The 16,694-nt window shown below is 34.2% G+C and overlaps 1 protein-coding gene across 3 annotated transcripts in view; it reads right to left on the bottom strand.

Moving 5' to 3' along the window:
- Nucleotides 1–2,424: 2,424 nt before the first annotated feature.
- Nucleotides 2,425–16,694, bottom strand: part of LOC103974022 (sucrose nonfermenting 4-like protein) — a 41,532-nt gene continuing 27,262 nt past the window's right edge. For 2 of the 3 annotated variants that reach the window (XM_009388744.3, XM_009388743.3), the window contains exons 9-14: nucleotides 14,219–14,357; nucleotides 13,922–14,095; nucleotides 13,113–13,176; nucleotides 12,898–12,967; nucleotides 2,695–2,812; nucleotides 2,425–2,611 (exon numbers count right to left, since the gene is read on the bottom strand). In XM_009388744.3, the coding sequence (XP_009387019.2) occupies nucleotides 2,514–2,611; nucleotides 2,695–2,812; nucleotides 12,898–12,967; nucleotides 13,113–13,176; nucleotides 13,922–14,095; nucleotides 14,219–14,357 (663 nt within the window). In that variant the 3' untranslated portion in view covers nucleotides 2,425–2,513. Of the gene's footprint in view, nucleotides 2,612–2,694; nucleotides 4,584–12,897; nucleotides 12,968–13,112; nucleotides 13,177–13,921; nucleotides 14,096–14,218; nucleotides 14,358–16,694 lie in introns of those variants that run through there. The other variant, XM_009388748.3, reaches the window with a different exon arrangement.

The following is a 16,694-nucleotide window of genomic DNA, read 5'->3' as shown; positions in this document are numbered from 1 at the left end:
TAGATATGCATTTGGTCGAATAAAATCATTATCCAATAGTTCTTGCATTGGCCTCTTTTAACTCTTTTAGTTCAATTGGAGGTTTAGAAATAGGTACAGTGTGATGGTGAAAATAAATAGTGAACTTGATTTTTCAATTATAAGGCCATTCAAGAAAATTCTCATAAAAGACATAAGAAAAGTCTCTCACCATAAAGATATCTTCCTACCCAAGCTTCATAAATATTTTTTGAAATATAAGCTAAAAATCTTTATAATCTTTAGTCAACCATCTCTAAGCATCTAATCAAGGGAGTGAAAAGGTAACCACCTTTGAGAAACAATTGACATTAGCATAGTAGACCGTGAGTTACTCTAAATCTAAAAAGACCATTGAAGTCTTAGAATTATGTCAAGTTGAGAAGTGTAACTTCTGACTCCACAAGGATATGTTTTTTAAAACATGTGCTATCCAGTGTAGCCATTTCTATTAATACTAAATAAATTAGCATCCCTCTAATGATTGAGATATCATGAGCTTTATTAGATTAGTTGGTTATTATAGAAGATTTAACGAAGGATCTTCAAATATAGTAGCTCCCTATACTAGATTGACACAAAAAAAAAAAAGTTTATTTTAGATGATTAATGTCGATGGAGTTTTGAGGAATGAAAACAGAGATTAACTAGTGTCTTTGTTTCAGTGATTCCTATAGGACAAGGATTTGTGACATTTAGTAATGTTAAATGTATGTTTAACACAAAATTAGATATTAGTAGAAAATGCATCTAAACAATTAAAAGCACACAAAAATAATTATCCCACAAATGATTTAAAATTAGCAACTATTACTTTTTACATTAAAAATAGAGATATTATTTTTATAGATAGTTTTTTGAGATTTTCATAGGAGCCTTAAATACATCTTGACAAAAAAAAAATTAAATATAAGACAAGGTATGTGGATGATTTCTTAAAAAAATTATGATTTGAATATTAATTATCACCATAGGAAAGCCATCGTTGTAGTTTATTCCTTGAGTAGGAAGTCACCTAGTATTTTCATTCATTTAAATATTTCAAGAACAAGGTTGAATCGATCCAAAATGGAGGTAAGTTCTCTGATTCTCATCGGTTTTTAGTTATCATATAAATTTTATAGTTTAACATTTAGAAGTTATATGATCTGATTTAGATAAACTGTAAATTTTCTGAAACTTTAGATTTATTATTTGTTATTTTTAGATTTAAATATACAAAATCTATGATTTGTTAACTGTTTAGAAACATAAATTTAAATCAAATTTGAATTATATGTATCCTCTCTGACATGAAATTTATTCATATTATTTTATCTGAAATATTCATTTATTTATTGAATTTTTAAATTCATAAAACATAGTTTATTAATACTTTAATTCATAAAATATATTTTTTTTAATTGCAAAAATTATATTTCAGTTCTTAATCATCTAATCTGATTCCTAAAATTTTATATTTTATTGATATTTTTATATTGATCGGATCATGCTAACCGAACCCTATCAGCCTGCACGGTAGTGCAACTCGGGTTGAGCTTAAATCCTGGCCCATAGCTTGGCCCAGCACAGTTTGGCTCGGGCTCACTGCGTGTGGCTTAGAGACCGGCGTGGGACCAGTGACGTAGGTGACCAGATGGGCAGGATGATTCCAACAGGTTAGGCAAACATTAAGATCTAGGAATTAATAAGAGAGAGAGAGAGAGAGAGAGAGAGAGAGAGAGAGAGAGAGAGAGAGAGAGCATCAAGGTTGCATTCTATGAATACATTGCGAACACATGTATGAACAACTGATTGGAAGTTCCATTGCAGAAGTCCAGCTTAAATTGGACTGACAAGCAACACGACAGGACCATCACAGTTTAAAAAATAAAATTTTCCTCTATATAATAAGCAAACTTGATGCCGTTCTCAACCATTAATTGTCAAAGATGATATCAAAAGTACGATTAAATACTCCCGAATGCTGTCTCATTAGAGTCTGGACCACCGTTGCATTCTAGGAAGACCACGGAACATTGTAAACAATCCTTTTTCTTCACTGGTATGTTCCAACACAGGATTAAGTTGTTGAATACAGCGTATCAAGTATATAACTATCTTTCCATCATAATGCTGACCCATCAGCTTAATGATCACTATAGGGTACTCTACCCAAGTCATTAGCACTAGACTACTAAATAGAGAATAATTTTCCTAACTGAGTTCAAAACCTTTCCCTCTAATTTAGAGATCTTGTCATGACCTTTCTTAAAGACACAAGGCTCTGAACCATTATAGCCCATTGATTTTTTTTTTTTCAAAGGATAAATGATAAAGATCAGATTCGAGCCCATGACTTTTCGATAAACTATCCAAGTTTTAACCAAGTTAGCTGACACATTCGAAATTAAAATAGAAAAACCATTTGAACAAAAATAATTTCATTTGCCTTTCTGAAGGTAGTGGTTTGAACACATTGACAGAAAGTTGAATGATCGATTGCTTCGTGACACTTAAGCCAAGCTGAAGAAGAACCTGAATACATCACTCAATGAAATGATGCCTTCCACACGGTTGCTTCCAGCTTCGACAACAAAAAGGCGTCGAACCCCTAAAAAATTTCATTAGGTAAAACTCAAAGCATAATATTCAATAGGGAAAGTGATGTTTTTAACTTTTTATGTGGTTCAATACCAGGATTAGCCAATTGCTCCATTACTTTCTGTAGAGAATCTGAATGGAGGCACATTTGGCATCTCTGCCCTTTGTAGAATCCATAATGAGAATTTGACTCTTGTCTGAGTTGCAAAGCCTGAAATTAAAGACAAAAAAACGATTACCTTTGAATGTATACATCAAAGTGAATTGAGTAGAGGCCTAAGTGACTGAACAACAATAACAATATCATATATTCCAACTATTTGAGACTGGTTACATGGATTTTTTACCGCCATTAAGACCATAAATAACTGTAAGTCCTAGGTGACTAAACAAAATTTTCATAATTTATCCACTAACTCTAACCTACTCTAAGCGCATAACATGATAGTTCAATTTAACAACATGGCAATAGCATAACATATTCACATGGACTGAAATTGATATTTATAGAAAGGAAGAACAAAAGAACTGGGAAACGGAATTGGATGTGACTAATTCCAAATATCCCACACGAACCAAACGAAGCTAATTATGGAAGCCATGACCTGAAGCTATGGTATTTATGGACTCCGATGATCCATCAAACTTCTATAACTTCCACCCATGAGGCAATAAGATGATTGCCTTCTCAACAAGTCAAGAGATATTTGAGATACAAAATGAAGATAGGAGGATGACAGAAAGGAAAATAGATTGCCATAGACCTAGGCATTCAGGAGCAATATATTAATTCATCTTTTATGTTCTTACTAAACAATCAAGTGAGACCAGATAGATGCTATATTGTAGAGACTAGAGAGTAGAGACTACAAATAAAGGGGTCAACTGTAGCACTTCAGATCCAGAAAAGGGAAGGCCAGGCAGTTGTTATTTGTAATAAAACATAATTAAAGAAACTAGGCATAAGTGTTGAAGTAATCTTTGATAACTAGAACTACCAACATCTTAGAGTTGGTAAAGTGTTGAAGTAAATATATCATATGTCCTTTTGTGTGACAAGTTAGATTCATAACTTGTAATTCTAGACTACACATGACTAAAAGTTTACCAAACTGAATTAACATATTAGATTTACAGAGATTTTTTTAAGCCTCAGAAAACAGATTGTGGAGTTGTTACTTGTTGCTAAGACTAGAGAAACCCATAGTCGAGTTCCATTTTATAAGAATTGATCTCCTAGACTGATAGGAAAAAATGCTAGAAACAATGGATGGAAAAAGAGAACAAAAGGTAACGTTGATCAGGGTTTGCCGTGCTGCAGTATATCGCTCAGTATGGGCAACACATACCGGTCCAACAAGGGATCGATACATGGACAACCTTGTACTAGATGGTCCAGTTAAATTAATAAAATATTCAAAGAAATGGTGGGGCCTATGTCCAAATCAGCATAAAAAAAAAAAGATAAGGGCTTGCGAACACATCGTGCAAGGTATCGCCGCCTCATAGTCACCGCTTTGCCTCTACTACCACTGCTACTTCGCCATCATGTAAGATGCCACCACCTAGCTGTCGTTGCTTCTCCTATACTATCACTATTGCTTCGCCGTCATGTAAGATGTCGCCAGCTCATCGTCCCTGCTTCCCCTTGCTGCAGCTGTCACTTTGATGTCGCATAAGATGGCGTCGCCTCGCTGTCGCTGCCACTAATTCCCAGGAACGCTGCTGCAGTTCTTTTCCTCTTCTTTCTTCTTCTTCCTCCACTTCCCTCTTCCTTCCTCCTCCCTCTATTCCTCCACTGCTCCTTCCACTTCTTTCTTTTTCTTCATCGCCGAGCCACTGGTATGCACCGGCGTACCATGGTGGTACACCAATACAAACCGATATGTACCGTTCCAGTAGTTTGTCGAAACGGGTCCGATACTCGAAAAGGCAAACTCTGATATTGATTGCTTGATTTTTAATTAATGGTTGACTGGTGGCTGAAAGAACAACAGAACCAACAAAATAAGAACAATAATAATAATAATAATAATAATAATAATAATAATATAACCAGAAAAGAATTTCATGTTGATGCAATCTGGAGGCCCAAAACAGCTAGCAGAAATGGATGATAAGCACAATATTGGCATAAAAATGAGAACAAATCAAAAGAAGCTTGGCCAGTGTAGCTCCATTTCCTACATAACGTGGTGACATTAAGATGCACATACAAAGGCCTTTGAACACAGGCATAACAAACAGAATTAGGACTTAGCTAGCTTAAGGTCAAAATTGCCCAATCTAGTAGATATAATGACAGCTAATCTTTTTGTTGAAAAGATACAAGTAACAATGGTATATACCACAATAAAAGTTAGAACTGACCCTTGAGTAAAATAGTAATCAAACTTTTATTCTAACACGAGTAGTCATCTTAAGCAATGCAATATAGCCATCAATTTGCAATGCTTTGACGGTATATGATCAAACACGTCTTGCATTACAGTGTTGCAATCTAGAACTGGTATTTTGTTGCATATATTCATATGGACTTTTTTAGCCTTTCTTCAACAATCCTCTAGTGCCTGGCCACTTGCAAAAGAAGACAGGTATTTTCCAGCTTAAATGAATTACAAGGAAACAGCCAATTGCAACAACAAAGAATGAATGATAGTATGAATCTTTGCCAAAAAGATGTAGTAATGAATCTAATTGTGCTCTATATCTTCTTAAGTGCCTACCAATGGCTCTACATCTTCCAAAAGCACCCAGTAAAAGAATCCTTCATTATCCTGCGTCAATTTTGATCCATGCTCTCAGCTACTAATTTGATAAGATGATTATTTAAGCAGGTTCTTTTGCTACCATTCATATTTGGTACAACAATTGTTAAACAAAAATCATTAGTTGAGTTAATTATATATAATATGCACTGTGCTTTTCGTCATACACCTACCAAACAAGTAAAAAATTGTTGCCTTATACCAACTGATATAACTCAGATTATATATTCAATTAGCAGTTCTACCAACTGGAAGGTGGAAATTCTAGAAAAGTTCAGCAAATACATAAGTGTCCTGTTCTTCCTCTTTTTTCGTTCTACTGAAAATTCTAAAAGAAAATAAAATTCTTTGAGGCAAGGCAACCTATACTTTAAATAAAATAATAATATAAAAAGAAGGCAACAAGGAATTGTACAATAGCCTTCAAGAACTTCAATGGTACACTCCAAGAATTTTATTCTTGATCACCATGAAATGAAAATAAAAATAAAAAATGATTGGTACCAGTATACCAGACAGTATGTCAAACCAAAAAAGTAATAAAAAGATACTTACTAGTACGAACTTTACATACCACTCTCCTCTATCGACATGGATCAACTTCTTTCCCTCCCTATCCAACCTTGAAAGCCTCATTGGCAGCTTGATCATAAAAAGGAAAGAACCACGTTTATCGCTTCTTTGCTAATGTGGCAGTGACTTTTAGATCACAGTAAAGGGTGAGGTTTCAAACTTTGATCTTCACACCAACAGGATCATTACCTAGTTGTGGAACTTTGACACGGGAGTGTCTAATTTGGTACAATCAGCTCGTGTGGATCTTGCTGATCCTATGATATTCTCTACAGCCCACAATGTTGTCTCATAGCCTTTAACCCGACCCACTCAAATATGACAGCTCATAAGCATATTCCTTAGACAAAGTTAAAACTGTTTTAAGATGCTTTTCTTCATGACCAAGGAATGCATTAAAGGGGTTAATTACCAACTGTAAAACACTTAATTTCATAATTCCCTATGCATGAAGGGTTGTTTCATGTACTAGTACTTATTTTTGTGTTTTAGGGCTAGAAAGAGTTTTAGAAACTGATGATATTAGCAGAAGCTCTCTGGGAGTTCTCTCTTAAACTCTGTATCTCTTGGATGTTTCCTTGAGTGATGAGTCTTTTGTTTTCAGTTCTGTATCTTTGTTTATTATCCTTGGGGTGATAAACTTTCTATATCCCTTTGTGATTTTAAACTTGGTGATGAGCTATTTTTCGATTTTATTAAAGTATTATCATGAGTTTGTTCCTTTTCTATCAGAAAAACTTATTCCAGCAAACAATTGTACTATCGGCTTTCTTTCAAAATACATTCTGCATTACCCCCATATCAAACTTGCTAACAAGATGGCCTTTTTTTTAAAAAAAAATGTAGCCTTTTTGACCAATGGGAAAGAAGCCATTTTAGGAAATGGACACAAAATGGTAAACCATGGGGGTACAAGAGAGGCTAAGGTCGAGCCCACCACCCAAAATATCACTTTGGTTTGGCCTCTAATTGGTTGACCTCACAAACATTGTGATCCAACAGTTTTCTGTTATACACACATTTTCTATTGACCTCCTAGCAAAAGAAAAAGGCAGACACAATTTGCTAATAAGAGAAGAAATTGACATATCATATGGTACTAATTTTAAAGCGCAAAAGAAAGGGAAGAACTGATGGAAAAGAAAACAAAAAGAAATATGTTTAAGGACATAGGAACTCATCCACAAAGCAAGACAATGATAGAACAGTTTAAGCAGAAACAGAGGAAAGGAACAGCCCCCCTGATGCATATCACATCCGCCAATGGCAACTTAAGTCATTATCTAAGTATTAACAGCAGCACTTATTAGGAAACCCCTTTTGTGTTGTTTGAGACATACCTGAGATAATCTAAAAGTTGATATATGTCAGATGTAATTTCTTTTGTTCACCAGCTATTTGGTAGAAATGATATGCTGGCTAACCTGATTTACCTACTGAAGAGCCAATAGCTACGATTTTACCAACTCAAGCTGACAATCACAGCACTGTTTTTTATTATCATAATTATTGAACAAAGAGTATAAGTTTGAACCAGCAGATCATAAAGAACTCAGCAATGGACGAGGTCCTGTCACGTGCAGTAACATGATAGAACATGACAGATCAATGGCCATTCAGAAAAGAATAAATAATGGACTAGTGATTTGAACTAAGTGGTAAAATATGTAGTAACATGATACCTCAAGCCTCACTAAAGAAAATGAAGAATATGCATAGTTGAACAAATTAGCCAACAATGAGATGACTTGTGTCTTTTGGACCACATTAGCAGTACCACCCCATCTTAGTCACTCATTAGTTGTGTAGGTCATGCAAAAGAAAAAAAAAAAAATCAGAGCATCCTTACAAATTCGTCAACTTGAGTAATGCACCATAGACAGTTTGCAATCTAAGGAACTGTTACCCTTGCTTAACTTGAAGTATACAGATCATACAGATTTACTACCAATGGGACCACAAAGGACACTAGGCCATATTTAATGTCCTAGTAAGGATGGAATTTAAATAAGGGAGATTAGGATAGAAAAAATCAAGGATTTGATTCGTACCGCCCATACCAGACGGTATGTACCGGTCCGCCAACAGACCGGTATGCAGACCGCCCGCTACCAGACGAAACACTTGATATAGCCCCATATCGGACGATACGGAGCTGTATCAAGCAGTAACAGTCAAATTTTCGATCGTTACCGCTCGGTACAGTTAGTAACGGTCGAAATTTCAACCGTTACAGACCAATAATGATTGAAATCGACCATTACTTACATGTAATAGTGTTTCAACGGTCAAATTGACTGTTGGAGCCCTTTCTCACGGGTTTTTAAACTCATCCTCCCTCCTATTTTACTCTATTTTACTCTCGTACTCTCTTAAATTATCTCAAACTTATTTTTCTCACATTCTCTTTTTTATTCTCACATTTGCACTCTTCTAAACTCTATAAAGTAACGATTTGTGAATTGAATTATGGTGAATTTAAGAGGATTCAAAGGAAGAACTTTTTAATCAAGAGGTATGTATTCTCTTTCTTTAATTAAAAAGTAATTAAGATCTTTAATATTACGATTAGTGTATTTAATATTGATTAATTCAAAATTAGATACTTAATAGGTCAAATATTTATATTTCATGTATATTAAATATTAAAAGATATTTATGATGGTAAAATAGGTTTAATTAGGTTTTATTAAAGTTATTTAATACTGCAATTAGTGATTTTAATTATGATTTAATTGAAATTTGATCAATTTTGGGTCAATTCACTGTCTTTAATACCTATTAAGGTGTTTGACATGTTTATATTATCGAAAGAGAAGTAATTAATGGGATTTAATGATGATTCATATATTTATGCATTTAATGATGATTTCATCATCATTAAATCGTGTGATTAGTGTATTTAATGATGATTTCATCATAATTTGATGTATATTGGATCAAAATTACGTATTTAATATTTTTTTATATGTTTTATATATTAATGATGGTAAAATAGGTTTTATTAGGTTTTATTAAAGTTATTTAATGCTGCGATTACTTATTTTAATGATGATTTAATCAAAATTTGATCGATTTTTTGTCAATTCAATGTTTTTGATCAATACCGAATGATACTGCCCATACCGAGCGGTACGTACCGGTCCGTCAGCATACTGGTACACAAACCGCCCACTACCGAGCGGTACCATCGATTAAGGCGTTATCGTCATCAATTGAGGCATTATCGTCGATAGTGATCGAGGGAGAAGAAAGAAGAGGGAGAAGGGGAAGAAAGAAATAGGAAAAAAAGGGAGAACCTGGATATCACCACTCTCCTCCTCGTCTGTCGGCGACTTCTCATTCGCGCACGGGAGAAGAGGCATCAGCATCACGAGGCAGATAGAGGCAAAGATTTTTTTTTTTTTTCTTCTCTTCTCAAGCAACATCGCCTGCAAATTTTTTTTTTTATCTACGACGTCGCAATTTTTTTTTTTTAATCTGCGACATCGCCCAAGAAGGGAGGCAACATCACTATTTTTTTTTTATCTACGACATCGCCCCGTATAGAGGTAAATCGAGCGGTTTACCTATATATATATATAAATATATACCGAGCGATATACCGAAATATACCGCTTAGTATATAGTACTGTACCATACCAAATAAGTCAAAATTTCGATACAGTACGAAATTTCAATCCTTGTTTTTAATACCTATTAGGGTATTTGACATGTTTATAGCGTTGAAAGAGTAATTAATGAGTAATTAACTATGTTAATCATATGATTAGTGTATTTAATGATAATTTCATCATAATTTGATGTATATTGGATCAAAATTACATATTTAATATTTCTTTTATATATTTCACATATTTATGATGGTAAAATCGATTTAATTAGGTTTTATTAAAGTTATTTAATGCTGTGATTACTGATTTTAATGATGATTTAATCGAAATTTGATCGATTTTAAGTCAATTTAATATCTTTAATACCTATTAGGGTGTTTGACATGTTTATAGTGTTGAAAGAGAAATAATTGATGGGTAATTAATTGTTAATCGTATCATTAGTGTATTTAATGATGATTTGCCACCAATGAGATAGCACCTACTGGGATTGTGCTTTAATACCTGGGTAATTAACTGTAAACGATGAGATACTCCAACTGGAGTCACTCAATTTGCCACCAACTTCATTGCATTAAGGTTATTACAGCAAAAGAGGCATGACATGAAGGCAATCGTCACCTCACATTCCAGATATTCGATATCGAGCGATAGAAAGAAGATAAAAAAGATCATTCTTTCCTCTAGATTTTGGGAGACTACGGTTGAAATCATAAAAGGTGTGGAATCACTTTATGTTATTCTTCATAAGGTCAATATGGACAAGCATCCACAAAAATCGTATCTTAAATATATGCTAATTTTAGCGAGAGGAGGTTAGGAAAGCATTCAAACATGATTTTAAAGCCAACTAATACGTACGAATCATTGATCATCAGACTGAAGTTCATATGGATCAATAAATTCCTATTCAAAATAATTTAATTTATTATTTTTTGTACAATAAAAAATCATACTAACAAAATTATGTCTCACAACATATTATCTAAACATGACAATTCAATATTAGTATGCTCTCGAAACGTAAAATAATTTACTAACGGCACTACGAAATGTTATATATCGACTCTTGCTAAACACTGCTGATGCAGCCAATGCTCTTATAGAGGGTCGGTTATTTCGAGAAACAATTAGTTCATTCTCCGACGTTGTAGTTGTATCGTGTAGTTACACTATGAATCCTGATGAAGAAAAGTTACACATATTGATTATCAATTATATTTAATGTTAATTATTTGTTATGCTAATAAAGTCTTATTTATATCTTTTTGCAGTCGAGTGGTGGCTACAATTTGGTGGGGATGCACCACATTGAAGGAAGATTATTGTTCGTGTACTTTCACAGACGACGACATCTAGTGGTTGCAAACATAATTGGCCAATGTTCGTACTGATTCACACAAAAGTCCACAATAGACTCTCGTATAGACGATTAGAGAAACTCGTATATGTCCATTATAGCATGTTGTAAAGGTTACAGTGTGCCAAGCTAGATAAGGAGCTAGAGGAACCAGAGATTGATCCTATCGACCTCCAATTCTACAGTGAAGATTCAAAGCCGATGTTAGAGTGGATTGAAGCGGCAAAGAACCAAGAGGATCCTCTACTTGATGAGGTGGGAGATCCTCAATGTCCTTCACGTTTTATCACCGAGGCAAAAGAAGAAAAGAAAGCACAATCCCAGTAGGTGAAAAATCTCCCTCGGTCACAACGTGGCGGAAAGAGTCAAACAACATCAAGTCAGACTGCTCGAGGAACTACAAACACCCAACTGTCACAATCGTTCGCCCAGCATACAAAGGCAAAAGCAAAGGGGAAGGTAGTAGCATCAGCCGCATCATTAGAAAGAATCGAGTCGGACGATGAGACACCTTCATAATCGCATTCAGCAACTCGGTCGGTCTAGAGACATGACAGCAACACGGACAGCAGTGCCTCGACGGATGATGGCGGCGACGCTGGGCAATCGTTGGTCTCGTCTACACAACTTGAGGATAGTGCATGGACTGAGGAGCAATGTTTTACACATGCCACCCAAGATTCAAATTATGGAACTCGACAAGGTACTGGTCAAGTTTATATGTGGAAGGAGAAGAGAAAGGGGAAGACAGTGGATGAATTTGAGCATATGCGACAGAGCCTACACAATGTAGACATAGAACGAAGCTCATCGTATTCACAGTCATTGTATTATGGAGAATCTTATGGCCAACAATAGTACGGTGATAATTGGCTATACTTCTCTGAGCAATAGTATGATACAGAGCAACAGATTAGTAGCGAAAATAGAAGCTCTGACATTCACCAATACATGTCTCAGGAGCCACCTCGGACATATGTGATTCATCACGATCAACCTATGATCATCACCACATTGATGCACCGATGGCAAACGATGTTTCAATACACTATGTCGTGGGATCAATTTCAAGATTGGGTCCAACAAACATATCATATTGATATGCAGATACATAGGATCGAGGACCCCGATCCGTCACCCATGGAGGCCCGTCGTTCGTTTTGGTGGTAGAATCAACAATCAAGTATATTTACATATGTGATTATTTAATTCATTTGAATCTTAAAGTTTATATTGTAACAAGATGCTCTAACAATTCAAATGATTTTTTTTAGATATTTCGATATTTACAGAAAGATGATCCGTAACGGACCGAAATTGCGAACCTTGCACAAGGCTATTCCTTAAAAGCCCGAAAAAGATATATGATAATATTTTTACCTAATTTACATTGATTTTACTAAACCTATACTAAATGTATATTTATTTCTAACTTAAAAACCATATCCTAACTTTTGTTTCTTATTTTTCAAGTATTTTCGGATGATTTTACACCTAAATTAGGTGTACCGCTCAGTATGTCGTACTGTACTATACCAAGCAAAGCTCGGTACACTAGTATGGTACGAAATTTCAATCTTTGGGAAAAACAGCTATATCACAAAAGAAGATTAAGAAGGACCTACATATATAAACTAAGTTGGTTAATATTCATAATCAAGGATGATCATTTTATGCAACTCTGGCAACCTCCTCCATATTAGTTATTACAAAGTAGGGTTGTTTAGAGCATAACAAAACTTTATTATATCATAACCCATACTGGTGTCCAAAAATAAAATAGAGTGACAACAAAATTTAGATGACAAAGCAAACAAGAATAAGTTCTTAATGAAAAAAAAAATCACTAATTACATCATGATCCACCAAGTAATAAAATGTTACAAAGACAAAATCCACTCTACATGAAAAGCCAGAAACATTCATGATCCAATAATTTCAAAATAAAAGCAAGTTAAAGTGAAGAGGTTCCAGCTTTTACCTGGTAAATTCTCATGTCATCCAGGTGAATTCGTGCATAAGCATTGTTTTTAGCCAAAGATGTAATGTCACTGCAGTCAGAATAAAAGAAGAACAAAATCTTAAAATAGAATAAAGTAACCGCAATGCTCCACCTGTACTCAATCAAATAGCACAAGTGACTAAAAATAATATTTTAAATAAAAATTTCCAACTTCAATAGCAAAGATGTAATACCTTCTGGAGTATGCATCCAGTAAACAGTCATGATCATCAATTATTGGTATTGAACTAACTTGAGCTACATATAGAATAATGAGTGAAATAAGAAAAACATATTCTGTAATAATAGATAAAAAGGGTGAACCAAAAAATGAATTGTGAAAGGACCATGCATTTATAGATCGCAGGAGAAATCAATATATGTGCAGCATAGAGTAACAAAATTGATTCGAGGATTACATTAAGGTTACAAATCAACGAAAACATGAAGTCCTCCAAGTCACATAGGATTTGAGAAGTTCAAACTGGATCTCACTCTAACTATCCCCACATGAGGAATTTAGTGACTCCTTTTCAACAAGGAATACACAAATCAACATTAGGAATATGAAAAAAAAATTGAGTTGTGTAACACAAACTTACCATTTAAAAAGATACAACATATGACGATAACTTTAACAGCAAATAACCTGAATAGTTTTCTATGTACGGAGAGTTGACATGCATGGGCTAAAAACCCAAGTGATGCAAAAGTTAGCCTCATCTATATCTAATTCTTCGCCATCAACTCATCAAAAGACAAAATTTTAACAAACCAACAGGGAAAACATATTGCTCGGAAGATCCACACTGAGTACAGAACTTTATAGGTCATATTTGCATGCATAGCCCTAAAAAGATTCAACTCATATTCTCATAAAGAGGCCCCTCTGGAAGGTATTATAAAATCTGAAACACAGCAGATCTTATAATGCTATGCAAAGATAACATTTTATGTGTATACATATACTAAAAAAATTGATCAAAAATGTAAACAGTCAAACCTTGCACTAACAGTGCTAGGGCAGAGCTAAGTGATTCATTTGGTCTAAGCATTGCCAAGTGCTTCCCTTTTGATTCACCGATTTGTTGAATCCATGTGCCCACAGGAATAGTGCATATTGCTTGTTGCAAAATGGGCAATGAAACAGAAGAATGTCTAAAATGCCTGCAGATACCTGAAATTTTAAAACCAGAATTGCTGAAAATGCATCAATCTCACTGTCATTAAGCCCAATAAACAAGAAAATTGTAGAAATAGGTGCAAGGTTAACTGAGAATAGCCAAATGTTAGAGCTTACATTTCATTATTTCTGAAAGGGATGCAAGATAAAGCAAATGTGGAAATGATTCCCCACGTGATGAAATAATTGGTACTGTTGCTACCTGATTTTGCAATATCTTCAATGCAACATCTTTCAATGAATCATAGGGCTCAGCCTGTAACAATGTAAATGATTTAGTAAATGACAGCAATTATAACATTTATAAGATAAAAATCTGACATAGTAAAGATACATGGATGGTAGCTTCAAAATAAATATGATAAAGAAAACAACAAAAAACTAGGCTAAACTAAAGGCAATCAACTTGAACTTAATGGTAGATGAAGAACAATAAATTAATCGATCCGGAAAGTAATCAATTTACATGTCTAATTAAGAAAAGCATATATTTATGTGAACAAATGCATATGCACTACATTTGTAAAAAGGTTCCCTGATGAAACTAATATCATGATTATGAACACAGCTTTTGCTAGAACCAAATACAGAACATACTTGGGTACAATAACTTAAGAAGACTAAAATTTTTTATTAATATTTCATAATAAAAACAAGCATGCATGTTCAACTCTAAAATTTTCTTTACACAATCACATGTGATGAAATATAAATATAGAAGGCAAGAATGTAGGAAAATAAATTGACTCTAGTCGATAATGAAAGATGACAATTTAACAATTAATATTTGTATAAGCACCCATTAAATTAAGAAGGGAAAAAACAAATCTAATGAGCAACACATGATGTTTTGCTACTTGACTGTTTGGAGTGTCATCATGTTTCAGGGCCAAATACTGTACATACTTGATTAGTAGGGTTTTGTGACAGAAACCCCCCCTATAATCAACCAAATCTTGAGTTAATTACTAACAGATCTACATTTGGCACTTCCATATATTCTCCTATAGAAGTGGAAACTAGAAGAAAGGTTAGATCAAAGGCTTCTCCATTCACCTTTAAGCAACAGGGCCAACAATGTTGGACTAGGAATGACTGACCACCCATAAAAGCAAAAGATACCTATCAGTTCTGATCAGTTAGGAGCTGACAGGACAGACATTAACCAGCAAACTAGCTATTTTCTCATTTGCGACAAGTTGAGAGAAATAGGAACATATTGGTGAGATTTAGAGAGGACATGTAGAAAACAAGCAGAAGAAAGAAAAAGGGACAAAATAATTGACAGGAGCCTAAAACATTAATTTTTTACTTCATTTGTAAAAATTTCAGACATACTACTCAGAAGAAAAAAATAGCTACACATCACTTTTCCATGATCAAACTGTTTGGCTTGATGTAGAGCTCATGTCTAACAAAAGAAAAAGAAATTAGCAGCAACCAATGTCCTGCTAAGAGTGCTTAATACTATTAAGGTTCTCGATATTAAGAGACAGAGGAACCTTTTGTAGGGTTATGTGGCACATTCCTCAAACTTTAAAATGACTTCAGGATAAGAAAAGCACAATGAAATATTTGGCTAAGCGTCTACCTATTGTTAACGCAAAATCAGTCCCTTACTATAATGATAACCAATATAAATCTGATGATTGATTCTCCCATATCGAAGTTACCCTTCTTTAAGTGAAAGTTGTAACTCCATGAAAACAAGAGAGCAAGAATGAAATATAACTAAATTAAATGTATTGCACATAAAGAGAACAAATATCCAAGTATATCATTTAACTGATTATCTCTGTTAGATACAAGAGTGGCAGTGTTGTCAAAGGCACTAGGCACTCAAAGGTATCCAATTATGTCATTTAATTGACAATCTTAGTTACATATAAGAGTGGTAGTGTTGTCAAAGGCATTAGGCACTAAAATGTGCCAAGGCTCCAAAAAGCCTCAGGTGCTAGGCGCTTGAGCAAAACGAGGCACCCCCCCCCCCCCCCCCCCCAGTATAAAAAATGGCCTCGACGACGTCACCCCACGTGGGAGAAGGAAAAGGCGACATTGCCGAGGTGATGCGACATCACCTTTTATAAAAAATATATATAAATACATATATAATATTTTATATATAAATATATATTTATTAATTTATATATATATATAAACGAGGCGATGTCGCCCTGCGTGGGAGAAGAGAGAGGCGATGTCGCCGAAATATATATATATATATATATATATATATACCGAACGATATACCGCTCAGTATACAGTATCGTACCGTACCGAATGAACGTCGAAACTCCGGTACAATACGATAGTATGTTGGGGCATCCCAATAATATGCCAAAATCATAAAAAAAAACCTCCAAAAATAATTAAAAATAGAAAAAAAGTTAGATTAGAGTTTTTAAGTTAGAAATAAATATAAATTTAGTATAATTTTTATAAAATTAATATAAATTTGGAAAGAATAGTGTCACATATCTTTTTCGAGCTTTGAGGAATAGCTTTGTGGTACGTTATGGATCGTTCTCTCGTTTATTAAATTATTTTTTATATAACTTAATCTTTAAGATTCAATTAAATTAAATAATCAATT

The sequence above is a fragment of the Musa acuminata genome, chromosome BXJ1-5 (assembly GCF_036884655.1).
Source record: "Musa acuminata AAA Group cultivar baxijiao chromosome BXJ1-5, Cavendish_Baxijiao_AAA, whole genome shotgun sequence".
In the NCBI taxonomy this organism is placed as follows: Eukaryota; Viridiplantae; Streptophyta; class Magnoliopsida; order Zingiberales; family Musaceae; genus Musa; species Musa acuminata.
The sequence above is the reverse complement of the archived record's forward strand: the minus strand, read 5'-3'. Positions and strand labels throughout refer to the sequence as shown.